Raw genomic sequence first — 17,536 nt, forward strand, 5'->3', positions numbered from 1 at the left:
TTTCTCTTGAATTCTGCCACATTCATCAATATAGTTCTACAAAATATAAATATAGAATTAAGTCATAATTCAAACGCTTTGATCAACAATTAGTCATGTGTTTGTGGCCAAATAATTGTGTAAAAAACACACTTATCAAATACTTCAAATAATTTTCACAATTTTCGTGTCTTCCCATACTTTAAACGGGTATTATTATTATTTTTGGTAACTTAGGTGTCCGAGTTTCGTCTAACTAATCCTAAAAAGTGGCAACCTTTCCCCCGGTTCGCCATCCAAATAAATTCGGATACGATCACAACTTATACATAGTTGGACTGGACATTTGGAAAGGGGTTCTCCTCCCAGTGGATCTCCCCTTACAATGTGCGATTAGGACTATAGGAGGAATGACAAATAGCACCATAATTTTGCCTCCATAGGACATCTGACTTTCAACATAAATGTTGCATTCCAACTGCTGCAAGCTTTAAACGGGTATTATTGCTATTAGTTCATCTGTTCAAAGAAAATGATTTACTCTTGTAGGATTTAATATGTGAACCTACTAGAGGACATTAGCCTAATGCTTATTTTTGGTGCAGAAACTGCCCTTTTGTTGACACATCCAATTGACAACAACTTATTATAAGAATCTGATTTTCCTAAGTCAAATGTCATTGTAAACAACTCCAAGAAAATCAAGATTCTTTAATAGATGACAATTGGGAGGCTAATAGAGGGGCTTCTCTTGAAGCTGCCGGCCATGTCTATTCTTAGCCCTCGTTTGGCCTCCCATTAATTTCTATTACATTACATTATATTTTTCTCTCTCCTATTTTCAATCACACAATCTTTTATAAAATAATATTACACATAAATCGAAAACTTTTCCTTCTTTTTTAACCACTCATTTTTCAAAAAATACTATTCTACCCATTTTCAACTCTACAAAATGGGGGCCAAACAAGGGCTTAGTCTTAATCAATGAAAATGAGTGGAATAAAAAAACCCAAATTTAAAAAGGAAAAAATTAAAAAATGAATAAATCCAAATGGTTTTGTTCTTTTTAAACAAAAAACTAATGATATATCACTATTATTATTGTACATTTGACCTCACTGCATGGTTTAAAACTGGCCATGAGCTCAAGAGGCTGCAATTCAACAATTTTCAATTCTTGAAATTCCATGGACAATCCCAAGACTCCAAAGCATAAACAAACAAATTCTACAAATCTTTAGCCCCATCTTCTCATATCCAAGAAAATATTGTGATATTTCTATGCTATCCTAAATATAATGAACTATTGTCGTTCTTGGTAAGTTCGATTGACTGTGTTTCAAATAAAAAATAAGTATGGTTTGCAATATTTTAAAACATTACTCGATAAAACATAATATATCACACAAATGGTTTTAAAACAATGTGGCAAAGAAAGAAGAGGAGAAAAGAACTTATAAATGCACTTCCCTAGGACTCCAAGATTGATCATAATCCATATAACTCAACAATGGATTGTAGAAAACGTTCATTTTCTTTCTTTTCTTTCTTTACAATAATCTTTGTACTATGCTCTAACATCTCTCAGATCTTAGTCGTTGAATATCCCATAAATGTCTGGCCCAAGCCCCAACTTTCTTATGGCCCAATCCACAAGCAATCTTACTCGCTGGAAACTTCACAGTCTCCGCCCCTAACCACCATTACCGAACCATCGCTGTCAACCGTTACCTCCACCAAGTACAGACGGAGCACCACCTTCCCCTCGTCGACCCACCCCTAAACCTAACGTCAGCTCCGCCTCTAACCGCCCTCGTTATCACCGTCGCTGAAGTCAACTCTCCGTTAACTCACGGAGTTAATGAATCCTACTCCCTTGCCGTCCCTTCCTCCGGTGTAAACACGATTCTAACGGAGCAAACTATATGGGGTGCAATGTGCGGCCTAGAAACGTTTTCCCAGCTCGTTTACTCGAGACCATCAAGTGTGGCGTGCGGGTTGTTCATTTCCGACGTTCCACCTTTTATGCACCGGGGAATCATGCTCGACGCGTCGAGAAATTATTATGGGGTGAAATTTTGGTACTCAAACTTTTTATTATTTTTACAAATTAAATCCAAATTTTTATATGTGCTACTTGCACTCTCAAATCTTTCAAACTTTATTGTGAATTGTTTATAATCCATTTCACCACTCACAACCCACAAACCCAAATGACTTTTTTCTATAAGAACGAAATGGGAATTGGCAAAGCCTCTAATTACCCATCTCAGTTTGACAATTTTCTAACTACACACTAATAGCTCTAGCTCAGGTAGAGAAAGACGCTTAATTACTAGCTTTACGAGGTACGATCTTTACCCAAAATTTGCATTTGCTATTTGCATATACTAAATTAAGGAATAACTTTACATCTATTTTTCATTTTTTTGCTATTCCAATTTTAAAAAATATATTTGTTGCCATGTGATGTTGCTTACAATCAAACATCAGTGGCAATTGTTTTGCCTACTTTCAGAAACTGAGCGAATACAATTCAACCGGTTGATACTTGGAAGTTCCATAGTTAAGGAATACCGACCACTTTGGCTGTATTCATTCAGTTTGTTGACACCAGTTGGTAATCAGTTGAGATGGTTGACGGCTGATCTTACAAAGACAATTCTTGTTTTGCTTTCCATTATTACGAATTTTTGTTTGTGGATTTGAATTCTTTGGAAATAATAGATACTACGGGATCACGTCACCTCTTCATGTAAAATTTTAGATTAGGTTCACATTTACTTGACCGCCAGTTCCACCTAGAAACTCTATAGCAAAATATAAAATTATTGAGTATTTCGTTCCATTTCCACGGCAACTATTGGTTCTCTAGCAATCATTGTGGTTATATGGGGCTTCGATTCCCTTTATATATGCACTTCTCATTCGATAAACTTTGCAAGGGCACTTTCCATATCGAATCAACATATTAAAAGCTATGCCCTCGGGAGCATAGCCCAGTAGTGCAAAGGACGGGAATGAGGTTATCTCACGCCTTGCTGGCAGTCGTAGTATGAGGGTTCGATTCCCGAAACATGGAATTGAACTCCTTGTAGGCGCAATGTACAGGCAGCTCTTGTTCCCTAGCCTGTTGGAGCACATTTCGAGATTTATCTCCATCACAAATCTCTAGGGGCGAGATGGTGGGGGCCCTTAAGATTTGGGTTCAATTTATTTTTTTTTTTTTTAACATATTAAAAGCTATGATGGAAGGAAGTTCAGTAAATGTCTTGTTTGTATGTAATGTTTTGGACTTTGTATAAGTTGAAAATGAGGAAAGAAATTAAAAATTAAGTCTAACACGAGAAATTAAAAATTAAGATATGCACCACATTTCTTTTCTTTTCTTTTCCTTCCTCTTTTTTTTTTTTTTTTTTTTTTTTTTTTTGAAAAGTGTGGAAACCAAAGGAAAATGACCCATTTAGATTAATAAATGATTGCTTGGAATACTAAAAACAAAACTTTCTATTTTTTTCTAACTACAATGATTAGAAGTGGTACCGATAATAATGATCCACAAGAATTGTTATTCCTTCAACTCATTAGCATGAAAGAGACTGTTCCCATGTAACTTCAACAAGTTTCATCCTTAGGATTAATAGTAGAAAGCTTCCCTAGAAACGTTTCCATTTGCGATATATCTCCCACCTATTAAAAATAGCAAAAAACCTCCCATGTTTGAACATTTTGTGAAAAAAAAAAAAAAGAACCTGCCTTTAAAATCAGGGGCAGAGCCAGGATTTTAGTTCAATGCGGGCAAAAAATTTTTGACGACGAATGTCGAGGTTTTGGTCATTGATTATAATGACGATAAAAAAATAAAACAATAATACAACAATACTAAAAACGAGGTAATTAATATATTACACTTGTTCCTTGCAAGTTTTCATACTTTGATATCGTTGTACAATAATTTCATATTGAGCTTCAAAAATATATTTTTCTCCACATAAACAATTGTGCTATCATTCATTCACTGATCACCCAATTACTATGAGGAGTAGGAGTAATTCAGATTGTCAAACGAATCACAAATTCTAGAAGCAACTCACAAAATTCAGTGCAATTCACAATTTCACATAATCAATTCGCAGTGCATTTCACAAATTTCACATAATCAATTCAAAATGCAATACGCCAATACCTATATATACCATTTGTGCTGTGCAATTCACAATTTCACTTAATCAATTCACAATCCAATTCACAATTTCACATAATCAATTCACAGTTCAATTCACAATTTCACAATGTAATATGTACTATTTCCAAATTCTAGGCAACTTGAACTTATTTTCACAGATTTGCAGAGTCAGAGCCCAGAGACAACAATGAACTGGTGGTCCACTGGAAGTTTGTGCAGCTTCGAGCAATTGAAGAACAAAGTACTAATTTCATATATTAAAAATATATATATATTATTACAATTTACACAAATTGAAATAATAATAAAAATAAGGGAAAAAAATTTGGAGCTTCACCTTCTACTTTTTGGAATCTGGCTTTTTCGTTTGCTGGCTCGATCGGTTGGCGTTGGCACTTGGCACCTTAGCGGAGCTGAGGATGTAGAGTCGGAGTCGGAGTCGGAGATTTGAGATATCAAGATGAGAGCCTAGAGTAGGAGATGTACAATAATGGACTGTCGGAGAGGGAAAGGGAATGGCGGTCGGACTGTGACGACTGTCGGAGACGACGGTTGACGAAGAGGGAAGAGAACGGTAGGCATTGTCACTGATGGAGAGGGAAGTGGGTGGCAAAGTGCGAAGTCGTCACGGACAAAGTCACGAAGGGTTGAAAATTTGAAATGAATGAATGGGTTTGGGTCAACAATTGATTCAATTGGATTTTGATATGAATGGGTTTAAAACGGGTCATGGCATTGCACAATTGGGCTTCTCTCTTTGGGCTGGATAGATAATTGGGTTACTGAGTTAAACAAAAACAAAGAAAAAAATTTGGGGCCAAAAGCCTGCTCGCACTGGACATATATTGGCTCTGCCCCTGTTTAAAATCTGTCAGATATACCGTTAAAAACAGTAAAAAAAAGACAAAATTAAAAATGAACAATTACAATTTCAGTACTCAATCTTTTTACGATTACGATTCTTGTTTTGCTTTCCATTATTACCAATTTTTGTTAATGAATTCGAATTCTTTAGAAATAATAGATACTAGGGTAGCACACAGCCTCTTCACGTAAAATTTTAGATTAGGTTCATAATGATTAATAGTTTAAGTTTCGAACTATAGAACTTGACCGCCAGTTCCACCCAGAAACTCCGAATATAGCAAAATATATAATTACTGAGTATTTCGTTCCATTTCCACGACGACTATTGGTTCTCTAGCAATCATTGTGGTTACATGGGGCTTCGATTCCCCTTATATATGCACTTCTCATTCGATAAACTTTGCAAGGGCACTTCTCATTTCGAATCAACATATTAAAAGAAGGAAGTTCAATAAATGTCTTGTTTGTATGTAATATTTTGGACTTTGTATTAGTTGAAAATGAGGAAAGAAATAAAGAATTAAGTCTAACCCAAGAGAATAAAACTTTACTTCTTTCACCTGCCCTTGAAAGCATGGCTCTCAGTGCGTGCATGTTTTTGACAATTTTTTGCTTCTTTTATTTAATATAATATAGTCCAATATAACTTACACACATTATATAGCATCTATTTTTTCATGTGACTATTTTATGGATTATCTTAATTTGCAACATAATAGAGGTTGCTATCCAGAGCTTGATAGTTTTTATTGTGCCAATGAATGAGATTAATTATATGATATTATGATCTAATGAAACTATACTTTTTGTATTGTTGAGTCAAAAATTAAAATACATTTTTTTTAAAACATAACATTAATGAAAATAAGTTAATATATTGTAGTCTATTTGCATTCATGATCTTTTTCTTAAATGATGGAAGTTAGAGTTTTCTCGCCCAAAATACTACTCGAGTGAAATCAAGCGCGTTACTGGCGTCTTTAGGACACTCGAGCAAAACTCATACGCTCCAACGACGATAGGCTTCAATAATATGCGTTCAAGTGTATTCTTATAACCTTACCTTGTCCTCCAAGGACGATATAGAATAGTGCAGTACATATTACATATTACATACTTCACCTACTCTCACTCAACATCAGGCAACACAAGTTCCACATCCAATTACAACACAAACCCCAATGATGAGAAACAAGTTTGAATGAAAAAGGAGAGAAATTTTAACATAAATATTAAAACCTTTAATTTCAAACATAAAAATTTCATACCTAATTAAAGAATAGAGATTGAAATTGGAAATGGAAGGAGGGTTTATTTGAGATTGAAGAAGAGCCGTTTTTTTATTTTTTTTTTTAAATTGAAGTATAGAGTAAGGTGTAGTTTGTAAACGAGAGAATAGGTAGTGGCCAACTATAGAAATTGAAAAAAATAAAAAAAAAAATTCAAACTTCAAAATTCAAAAAATTTGTGGGGTCACTTGACCCCACATGACCCATGTTGGTCTGCTAGTGTGATCTAATACTTCGGCACGTTGAAAACATGGAGCAAATTAAGTGGCAAGTAAACACACATTCATGTTTTGAATCTTCCATCTTTCATCTTATGAAAGAGAAAGAGTAAATAATTATTTCTTATAAGTAGGGTTGGAATTTTTTTGGTTTGGTTTGGTTTTGACTCTAATCCGAAATCAAAATCAAATTAGTCAGTTTGGACGAATTTCAACATAAATCAATCAAATACCAGTAAATTCTATCCCCGTTAATTGACAATTTTCATATAAAATAAAGCCAAACGAACACCAAAAAATACTTTTATTTCAATATTTTCCATGTGAAAAATTATACTAATCAAACACAATAATTGACGATTCCGAGTAAAATAATTTCTAGACAATTCAATTACCTGAAATTCGTTTTATTTCTACCTAAATTACATCTTGGCAATCAAACGGACCCTAAGTATAGCATAATGAACTTGCGAAAGAAAATTCTCAATGCTATTATTTACTGGCAACATCATTAATTGGAGAGAATCGAAATATATTTAAGAGATTACAGCTTATTTTTCTTAAATTAAAAAAAAAAATGAACATGCAAATGGGTTAGGTTAGTTCGATTAATTACCGATTCGAGACTTCAAATCATGGCTGAATCGACCACCATGATTTTGCCTAAAATAAAATCAAACCAATTACATTTGTCAAATCGGCTTGAATCGGTTCAATTTGATTGGTTTGATTGATTTTTCGAGTTTTTTTTCCAGTCTAAATTAAGTTTAAAATGTTTATTTGTAAGAAATAAGTCGGTCTTAGTATAAACATTTTTTATGATATTTAAAAATAAGTAAATTAATTATTTGTAACATTAATCTTAGCATATTTTTTATTCATATTTAGGGGGGTTTGGGAGACATTTTTATGTAAAAATGTATTTTTGAATAGTAAATTGATGGGAAATATGTGGTTGAAAAATAAGAAAAAGTTTTTGATTTACGTATAATATTATTTTAATAAAAAATGTGTGGTTGAAAAGAAGAGAGAGAAAAATGCATTTTTAAAAAAATGGATACCAAACGGGACCTTATAAATTCTTTTTAAAACATTCTAATCATTTTTTTTATTTCACATTTGAAGAGATTTACAAGTACTATCCACTTATTCACAATTCAATTCTGTCCATGTATAGTTGAAATCATATAAAACACCTCTGCAATATGCACTTAATTTTTAATTTTCAGAATAAATTTTAAATTTAAAGTAATTGTCAAAAACATTTGAAAGTTTTTGGCGGTAATGAGCTCCCTACTAATCTGTCCGTCCGAATAAGCTACTTATAAGTAACTTACCTTTTTGAAGGCATAGTCAAACATGCTCTGATCTCCCAACAAAAACCCACGAACCCTGCTAGGCTTACAGAGAGAAGATGAAAGGAGGGAAAAGGAGAAAAACCTTGAAGTCCGTACAACCCCGGCATTCCCCTCCACCACCAGCTTCTCCACTTCAGCCCTCTGCCTTTGCCACGACCGTCAGAGGTGGCGTCGATATGGTGGTGGGGATGGCAAAAAATCCTGAGGAAAGTGAAAGATTTGAAGCTACTGAAGCTGCTTTTGAAGATGTAGAAGGGAAAGGGGAAGATTCTGAGCAGTTGGAAAATTCGAACGAAGAACTCGAGGTGGAGGCAGAGAGGCGGAAGCTAGCTGATGGGTACTATCTGATCGAAGCTGTGCGCAGTAAACGCATTCGTAAGGTATATAATCATCCATCTGTGGCCTCTCGGTATTGTTCTTATTGTTAGTTTTGTTTGTCTACTTGGAGTAAGAAATGAAGGACTAGTGGGTAAGATTTATTGAAATTTACTTTTATATATGATGATTTATTGATTTATCGCCCTCTCTTATTTTTCTCTGTATGGAATGCGGCGAAAATGCAGGGCCAAGTTCAGTATCTGATTAAATGGTATGTAATCCAGAAAATCAATATGCATATACCGTATCATGCGAAATTTGGAGATAATAACAGTATTTATGTTTAAACTGCCCGAAAATGATTTGTGTTAATTAATTTAACGGATGTCTTTGGAAAGGCAAGGCTGGTCGGAGGCAGAAAATACATGGGAGCCTCTAGATAATCTACTGCAATGTTCAGATGTTATTGATGCATTTGAAGAAAGGTTTTATTATTGTTTCTGTTTTGCCTTTGTTTTATCAATGTTACTAGTGTTATAATATATTTCTGAATGGAATAATTACAATGTTATTATAGTTTGACTATATTTATATAATGTGTGTATGAATGCCCAGTTGTGACATTTTTTCTTTGTTATCTCCTTGTTATATTGGATTTGAAGTTTGAAAGCAGGGAAAAGTTGGTCAATGCGTAAGAGAAAGCGCAGGTGCGGTATAACTTTCACCAGTACCAAGAAAAACGATCAACAGCAATCACCTACGGCCGCAACTTACAATGTGCCTTCACACAGGGTTAGGATTAAAAAAGGTCCTATACCCTTTCCTCAGATAAATGACTCTGGTGCTGCAATTGACAATGGAAAGACTCGTGTTATTGTGAACCGTGTTGAAACGTCCAAGAAAGTAAATGAAAATGGTCTAGAACTGCTTTCGGAAGGAAGAAATGAAAAAAGCGAGTTTGATTTGAAGTTATGTGAACTAAAGGGAGCTACGATAACGAGTGAGTGTAATATGGACAGGCTTGCTGTGCCTTCTCAAGTAGGCCAAGTGACAAGAGGAGATGCCTTTGCAAATGGATTGGAAATTGCTGATGTTGTAGAACCACCTCTGTCGAGTCAATGCATTGGAGCTAGAAAGAGGAAATCTGGTTCTGTCAAGAGGTTCAAGAATGGTCCAGGATCGTACACGATGGATGTTGCACCGAATGCAAATGCAACAGGTACTTTGGCAGAACCAAGAGGTGTTCGAAGTCCTGAATTTATGGGGATAATCACGAATTGCAAGAGTCAGCTTGAGGATTCCAGAAAGCTGGGTACTACTATTGCCCGGATCATCAAACCTATAAGCTATCAAATTTCCATATCTAACAACTTTGAAGAGGTTTTAGTTGCCTTTGATGCTGTGAGGTTTGTCATCTTACTCGAACTTTCTTACTTCATGTTTAATTGGTGAATTACATGCATTACATAATGTGAATCCCATGCACTAAAGTTAGCATGACCATCTCTTTGGGGGATGCAATATATTTTAAGATTTGCCTTTAAATCCATAGAAGAATGAAAGATTGTAAATGGTACTTTATGAAGTTGAGAGTTAGATAGAGTAGATGCTAATTGGCAAGGGTGCTCAGTCGTACTATCTCCATTTCTTGGTAATCGCTGCTGTCTATGTTGGATCAAACAATAGGAGGCTGTAGAGCTATCTTTTAAACTAACTGTTCCAACTATATGTGACGACGATATCGTCGGCATTGGCCTTTTGCGGTGTTTCTTGTATACTAGAATTTGAAAGGGAGAAAAAAAAAAGAAAAGAGAATGGTTAGAAGGGGTTGCACCAAATTTAATGTCTTTTGGGAAAATAAGGTAAAAGGGGATATTGTTTAAGATAATTTAATTTCGACTATACATTTCAGAACTTAACAATAAATGCCATAACTCTGTGTGCAGTGATGCACTGAAAATTTTGGATGTGCTTGCTGCCTACATATATCTATATCTTATCTAGAGGAAGATAAAAAATTTGACTGTAACGACCTGCTAGTTAAAATATTATTTCCGGAAAAAGGAGAATTGTCTGTAGTGTGGCCTGATTTTCTGTAGCTTACAACATCATTTGGGTTGTGTTTATATTTAAAATTTTTTCAAAAAAATAACCACGTAATCCTCTTGAAAATTTGAGTTCTAACAAAGATTAGTAACTACTATGATAAACTTTGGAAAATAATGTATATTCTGTTCTACTTTCGAGAAATGTGGCACATGAATCTTGACATCCAAAACTGGTCCCTGGCATTGCAGTTACTGAATGAAAATCATGCTATTTACATGGGTTGGGGATAAGCGTTGTGTTTAGGTTCAATGTTGGAACTTTTGACTTCATGGCCGTTCATATTGACACCAACTCACCTTTCTTAAAAAGGTTTTTGCCTCTTCAAAATTATTTGAAGCCCTATTATTGTTTATCGACATGGAACAATCATGGAAGTGTTTTTCAATGTATTACGTACTTGCTTGGCCAAGATTGTCAAGTGCTTATAAGTATTGGATCCCAAAAAATGTATAGTTGAAGAGTAGTTGTAGGTCCTAACGAATGTGTAATTAAAAATGGCGTTTGACTGACTTGTAAGCTGAAGAAATCCTTGCCTAGCATGCTCTAAATGTTTAGCATTGAGAATAATTAAGATGTTTAACATTTCCAAAATGTTTAGCATGCTCAAAGATCAGATTAGATGAGTATTGTCTTTACTCTTTAGTTCCTTTTCCTTTTTAGATTGCATTCTAGTTTGTATAGTTTTACAATATTTAGGTTGTCGAGAAGTTTACGTGTTCATGAATCTTTCTATTCTTTAAATTCTGTAATTTTCGTGGCTGCCTACAGGCTTGATGGTACTAAAGTGACGGTGGATAACAAATTTTTGAAAGCTAACAATCCACTTCTGGTAAGTGTTTCAATCTTGTACGGTTCATTAACCATGAATGTTTCTTCGACGTAGTAGTAATTGAACTGCCTAGTGTTAAACTATCAATCTTATAGGGTTGCTTTCTTTTAAAGTGCAGCTGATAGACTTTTATGAGAAAAATCTTCGTTACTGTTCCACATGTTGAACGTGTTAGTGAATAGAGGATAGAAGAAGGGGCCTCATCTTTGCGATTCTCCATGTTTTCAGTGTTAACAATCTTTTCCAAAAGCTTAAACTATTAGAGATCACATGTAATCATTTAAATCTCTTCTTAAGACTAGATTACAGTATATGTATCTAGGTATTTCACAGGGAAGATGGCCAATAGCGTTAAAGCTTTGATGATTCTCACAGTAAAACTTGTCTCTCTCTCTTGTTTGTCTGTTCGCAAACTTGATTTGATAGTACATGCTTTCATTGCAAGTATTTTTTATTTGCTTTGGTACGAGTGTTGCTTTTGCATCTAATTCGACTTAATGTTGAGTTTTTGAATGCTACCAACACCTGGGAGTGAAAAAAAAAAAATGACAAAGGAGAAGTGAATTTAAAAAAAGTTTAATGGATGGTTCATTTTTAAATAGGTATTACCTATCCAGGTTAAAAATCTGTTAACTGTCACAAATTTTTTTTTTTCATGGTGTGTTTTTGGTTTATTATTACCATTTATTTTTTCAATTACATTTAAAAATATATATATTTTTTGGGGCTATTTTATAATTTTTTAGCTTTATTAATTTCCTGACATGATTCTTGATCGAATTGGAGATACCCATTATTGTATTCCGATTGAATCGTAATTTATTTTATTTTCTATATTCTAAATCTAATTGTTACTTCAACTTTCACACACGAGGTGCTTTGACACACATTCATAGGAGTATATTGGGTTGGAATGCCTCTAATGTGAACCCATGTAGGCAAATGCTACCAACTCACAATCAATATTGAAAATCGATCCAAGAAAGTCAAAGCAAGGTTTTGGATTAAACTCAATAAATTTGGAACCAAGCAACCTGAATTGCCAACAATGTGCGGGCCTCTTGATTACTCAAAAATATGTGAATATCACTCGGTTGATTTGAACACTACAAGATTTAAACCTTGATAAGTTTGTAGATTGTCCAATTGAAGAACACTGGAAGAAAGCAATAAAAGTCTCTCAATAATAATAATGCCAAAAGTTCCAATACAATAAATAATAATGAGTATTTATACTAAAGCCCTAAGATATGGTAAAAATGTGCATAATCTCCAAAATATTTTAAAATTATGGAAAAAACAAATTCTATCAAAAAAAGGAAAATATGTGAAATTTGGAAAAATTCTCCTCGAAATAGACCCATGCGGTCGCATGGTTCAATTCCATGCGGTAGCATGGAGCAACCAAGTTCAGTCAATTGACGCCCTGTCCTTATCTATGCGACGGCAAGAGGTGGAGAACTATGCGGTCGCATGGTTCTTCACTTCGGCTCCGTTTTCGTCAACTTTTAACATATTGATCCAAGCTTCTTTAACCTTCGATCCCAACATGAAACTTGCTCCATTTTGAATTCCGAACATGGTTTCATCAACAATTGCGTCGACGAGCAATCCTGACGCCTCTTTCACTCGTTTCGCCCTTAATCGCGTCATCGGTCCACTATCAACTATCAATGGATTTTTTCCCGGGCTTGACGTTGGACTTAACTTCAATGCTTGCGTGTCTTGGATCACATCATTCCCTTACTCTTTAAAAGGGTTCGTCCTCGAATCTGAACTTGCATTAAAGAGAGAAAAATCAGACACATTAAAAGTTGTTGAAATGTTATACTCACCTGAAAGATCTAATTTGTATGTGTTGTCATTGATCTTCTCAAGCAATTGAAATGGTTCATCTCCCTGTGACTGCAACTTTGATTTTCTCTGTTTTGGGAATCGCTCTTTCCTAAAGTGCACCCGAATCCAATCTCCTTGTTCGAAGGTAATAATCTTCCTGCCCTTATTTGCTTGCTCGACATAATGTTTGCTCTTCTTTTCGATTTGCTCCTGTACCTTTTCATGGAATGACTTCACCAACTCGGCCCTCCTCTTCCCATCTAAGCTATCTCATTCATTCACAGGCAAATGTATTAAATCCATAGGTATTATTGGATTAAAATCATAAACAATCTCAAATGGAGAAAACGACGTAGTGGAGTGTGTGGCCCTATTATATGCAAACTCTATGAAATGTAAACATTCTTTCCAATATTTCAAGTTTTTATTAACCACAGTGCGCAATAGCTGTGTCATGGTCCTATTCACTACTTTGGTTTGACCATCGGTTTGTGGGTGACAAGTTGTAGAAAATAGTAATTTCGTGCCTAACTTATTCCACATGGCCCTCCAAAAGTGACTAAAAAATTTGACATCACTATTTGACACAATACTTTTACGTACTCCATGCAAGCGCACAATTTCTTTAAAGAACAAGCCTGCAATGTTAGTGGCATAATTGGTTTTGTAACATGAAATGAAATGTGTCATTTTACTAAACCTATCCATCAAGACAAAAATTGAATCCCGTCCCTTTTTAGTCCTAGGTAAATCTAACACAAAATCTATGGAAATATCTACTCAATGTTCACTAGGCACTAGAAAAGGTGTGTAAAGTCCATGAGGTAAGACTCTAGATTTAGCCTCTTTACAAGTTATGCATCGATTGCATATCCGTTCACATCAACTTTCATTTTAGGCCAATAAAAGTGTTCAATTAATATTTCTAAAGTCTTTGCTACCCCAAAGTGACTCATTAGTCTCCCACTATGTGCTTCTCTACCCAACAACTCACGCATAGAACAATTAGGATCACATAATTTGTTTTCCCTAAATAAGTACCCCTCATGTTTAAAGAACTTATTTACAGCCCCCTTATGGCATGAATTGTAAATGTTGGAAAAATCAAGATCATTATCATGCATGCCCTTAATGTGCTCAAAGTCAAGTAATTTCACACTTAAAGTAGTCTGAAGCACATACCTTCGCGACAATACATCTACCATCACATTTTCCTTACCTTGTTTGTAACGGTTAACATATGGAAAAGTTTCTATGAATTCCATCTAGCATGAATGTCGTTTATTCAACTTACCTTGACCCCGCAAATGCTTCAATGATTCATGGTTAGTGTGAATTACGAACTCCTTTGGCTATAGGTAATACTGCCATGTCTCTAAGGCTCGAATAAGTGAATAGAGCTCCTTATCATATGTAGGATAGTTGAGAGCTGTACCATTCAGTTTTTTACTAAAGTAGGCTATCGGTCACTTATCCTGCACTAAGATTGCTCCAATACCTATTCTTGATGCATAACACTCAATCTCGAAAGTTTTGTCAATGTTAGGAAGTGCTAACTTTGATGGTGTTGAATGCATGTTCTTGCTCTACCACCCATTGAAACCCCACATTTTTCTTGACAATTTCAGTTAGTGGCGTGGTAATTGTGCTAAAGTCCCTAACAAAACGCCTATAAAAACTAGCCAATCCATGAAAATTTCTAACTTCAATAATGTTTTTGGGTGTTAGCCAATCTTTAATAGTTTTTATTTTCTCTTTATCTACCTCTACACCATTAGCACTAACTACATAACCTAGAAATACAACCCTATTCATGCAAAATCTGCACTTTTTAAAAATTGGCATAAAATTGTTCTTTCCTCAAAACCACAAGCACACACCTCAAGTGTTCTACATGCTCATCAAGATTCTTGCTGTAAATTAAAATGTCATCAAAATAAACTACAACAAAATTTTCAATGAAAGCACGTAAAACATAGTTCATTAGTCGCATAAAGTGCTTGGTGCATTTGTGAGCCCAAACGACATGACTAACCATTTATACAACCTGTATTTAGTTTTAAAAGCCGTCTTTTATTTATCACCCTCCCTCATGCAAATTTGATGATACTCACTCTTAAGATCAATTTTGCTAAATATGCATGCACCAAGCAACTCATCTAACATGTCATCTCGCCTAGAAATTGGGTGACGATATTTTATCGTATGTTGTTTATGGCTTTACAATCCATGCAAATTCTCCAAGTTCCATATTTCCTTAGCACCAACAGTACAGGTACGACACATTCGACTCATGCTTTCCTTTACATAACCCTTGCTCATCAATTCATCCACTTATCTCTGAAGCTCCTTTATCTTCTCTGGATTACTCCGATAAGTTGGTCGGTTAGGAATGACAGCCCCAGGTATGAAATTAATTTGGTGCTTAATTCTCCTAATAGGTGGTAACCCACTAGACACGTCCTCTAGAAATATATCTTCAAATTCCTACAACAAAGAAATAGCCAAATTAGGGAGGAATGTGTTAGGCTCCTCAAATTTGAGGAGTGACTCCTTGCAGACCAATAATATCATTTGTTGTCTCTCCATTATTGCTTTTTTTAATTCATTCCCTCTCGCAAAGAAATTTTGTTTTGGCTTTTCTCTCTTCACGAAAGACTCTCTTTCTTTTCTCTCAATTGGCCCTACTCTCTTTTTCTCTCTATTGGCCACTTCTCTATTTTCTCTAACTCCCTTACTCTTGATTATTCTTCATTTTTCAGTTGAATTTTGTCCTCATATACTTGTGCTGGTGTTAATGGCGCAAGAGTGATAGACTTCCCATCTTTCACAAAATTATACTTATTCTTATACCCATCATGCATGGCCTACCTATCGTATTGCCATGGTCTTCCTAACAACATATGCCCCGCATGCATAGGTACAATATCACACATTACCTCATCTTGATATTTATCGACGGAAAAATTAATTTACACCCTTTTTGTCACATTGATTTCCCCCATTCATTTATCCATTATAATCTATAGGGCCGATGATGCTTTAATAATGTTAAACCCAATTTTTCCACCATATTAGTGCTAGCCACGTTAGTACAACTTCCACTATCAATTATAACACTACATACCTTGCCATTGACATGACACCATGTGTGGAATATGTTTTCTCGTTGCTGCTTCAAGTCATCTGCCTTGATTTGAGCGTTAAGAGCTCGCTTCGCGACCAACAGCCTATCACCAACCACATACTCCGTGGTGTCTTCTTCATCAGCATCCTCCAATTCTGACATCTCTGCATAATCACCTTCACTTTCAGTTTTCACTTCCTTGCTGTCCCACATAATCATTGTTTTCTTGTTTGGGCATTGAGAAGTAATGTGCCTCATTCCTAAGCAATGAAAATATTTGATATCCCTATTTCTTGATGGCTGTGACTCTCCCTTTGGTATGGCTTTGCTAGCACCATCTTCCTTGCCTCTTGGTATCTTAGCTCTCCCTCTTGCAACAGTTACATCTCCTTTATTATTTTCCCACTACAGTTTCCAAGAAGGATTAGAACCTGAAGATCCAGATTGGTATCTTGCTATCCCTTTTCGCTTCAATTTCCTCTCTACCTTCATGGCCACATGTAGCATATCTTCAATTTCCACATAGTGCTGTAATTCCACTACAATTGCGATGTCCCTGTTCAGCCCACTAAAAAATCGAGCCATAGTGGCTTCCCTATCCTCCACATTTACCCTAATTATTAGCATTTCCATTTCCTTATAGTAATCTTCTACACTTCTAGAGCTTTGATATAAATTTTGCAATTTCTGATGAAGCTCTCGGTAGAAGTAATTAGGTACAAATCTCTTTCGCATTATAGTTTTCAATTCCTCCCATGTGTTGATAGGGCGTTCCCCACTTCTTTGCCTCGTAGTCACCAGTTGATTTCACCAAGTAATGGCATAATCGGTGAACTCAAGGACTACAATTTTCACTTTTTTCTCCCCCGAGTAATTGTGACAATCGAAGATCAATTCAATTTTCTTCCCCCACTCCAAATATGCCTCCTGATCACTCCTCCCCTTGAATGAAGGAATGGTCATTTAATGTTCCCTAAATTTCCATCTACATTGTCTTCATTAAAATTCCTACATCTCCTTTCTTGCCTAACTCCTCCATTTCTTCCCCTTCCAATCTCCGCATTCACAATCTCATCTTCATCTATCCCACTATCAACTTCAAGATCACTATATTCCTTCATCCTAAGTTTTCGTCTACCTTGTCTCCGTGCATTAGGACCTCCCCCTCGTACATTAGTAGGAATTGGATTTAGCCTTTCCAACCGTGCGTCCTGCCTATCCAATTAATCCCTAACGTCTCCAAATATCCTTTTAATCCTCCGTATCGAGTCCTCCAACATAGTAATTCGCTCATCAATCCTTTCTTGATTTGACCTTTCCCTGTCCGACATCCTAAATCTAATTTTTTTTTTGCCTCACAATTTTCACTCGAAATTCACTCAATATGGCTTTTTCCCTCGATTGTTCTCATCCCTTG

At 35.4% G+C, this 17,536-nt stretch overlaps 2 protein-coding genes across 3 annotated transcripts; both read left to right on the forward strand.

The window, feature by feature from the left end:
- The first annotated feature begins 697 nt into the window (after window positions 1-697).
- On the forward strand, window positions 698-6,236 carry LOC111408515 (beta-hexosaminidase 2-like). The gene is made up of 5 exons (XM_023038263.1): window positions 698-764; window positions 1,610-2,063; window positions 4,304-4,377; window positions 5,530-5,619; window positions 6,178-6,236. Exons 1-5 carry the CDS (start codon window positions 698-700, stop codon window positions 6,234-6,236), a joined length of 744 nt encoding a protein of 247 aa, XP_022894031.1.
- A 1,662-nt stretch (window positions 6,237-7,898) lies between these two features.
- Window positions 7,899-11,610, forward strand: LOC111407810 (chromo domain protein LHP1-like). 2 transcript variants are annotated; one of them, XM_023037490.1, is made up of 6 exons: window positions 7,899-8,280; window positions 8,464-8,489; window positions 8,617-8,703; window positions 8,881-9,624; window positions 11,096-11,156; window positions 11,270-11,610. In XM_023037490.1, exons 1-6 carry the CDS (start codon window positions 7,957-7,959, stop codon window positions 11,276-11,278), a joined length of 1,251 nt encoding a protein of 416 aa, XP_022893258.1. In that variant the 5' UTR covers window positions 7,899-7,956; the 3' UTR covers window positions 11,279-11,610. The 2 variants fall into 2 exon arrangements, with proteins under 2 accessions (XP_022893258.1, XP_022893257.1); XM_023037489.1 differs by having other exon boundaries at window positions 11,275-11,610.
- The last annotated feature ends 5,926 nt before the right edge of the window (window positions 11,611-17,536 follow it).

Source organism: Olea europaea, chromosome 13, assembly GCF_002742605.1.
Source record: "Olea europaea var. sylvestris chromosome 13, O_europaea_v1, whole genome shotgun sequence".
NCBI lineage: Eukaryota > Viridiplantae > Streptophyta > Magnoliopsida > Lamiales > Oleaceae > Olea > Olea europaea.

Excerpts from the sequence above, each read along its gene's own strand:
- LOC111408515 (XM_023038263.1), top strand. The coding sequence starts at position 698 with ATGACAATTGGGAGGCTAATAGAGGGGCTTCTCTTGAAGCTGCCGGCC. Across the intron at positions 4,378-5,529 it reads GAACTGGTGGTCCACTGGAA|TTGAAAATGAGGAAAGAAAT; the intron begins GTTTGTGCAGCT and ends ACTTTGTATTAG. Across the intron at positions 5,620-6,177 it reads CCTTGAAAGCATGGCTCTCA|GCAACACAAGTTCCACATCC; the intron begins GTGCGTGCATGT and ends ACTCAACATCAG.
- LOC111407810 (XM_023037489.1), top strand. The coding sequence starts at position 7,957 with ATGAAAGGAGGGAAAAGGAGAAAAACCTTGAAGTCCGTACAACCCCGG. Across the intron at positions 8,490-8,616 it reads GTTCAGTATCTGATTAAATG|GCAAGGCTGGTCGGAGGCAG; the intron begins GTATGTAATCCA and ends GTCTTTGGAAAG. Across the intron at positions 8,704-8,880 it reads ATTGATGCATTTGAAGAAAG|TTTGAAAGCAGGGAAAAGTT; the intron begins GTTTTATTATTG and ends TTGGATTTGAAG.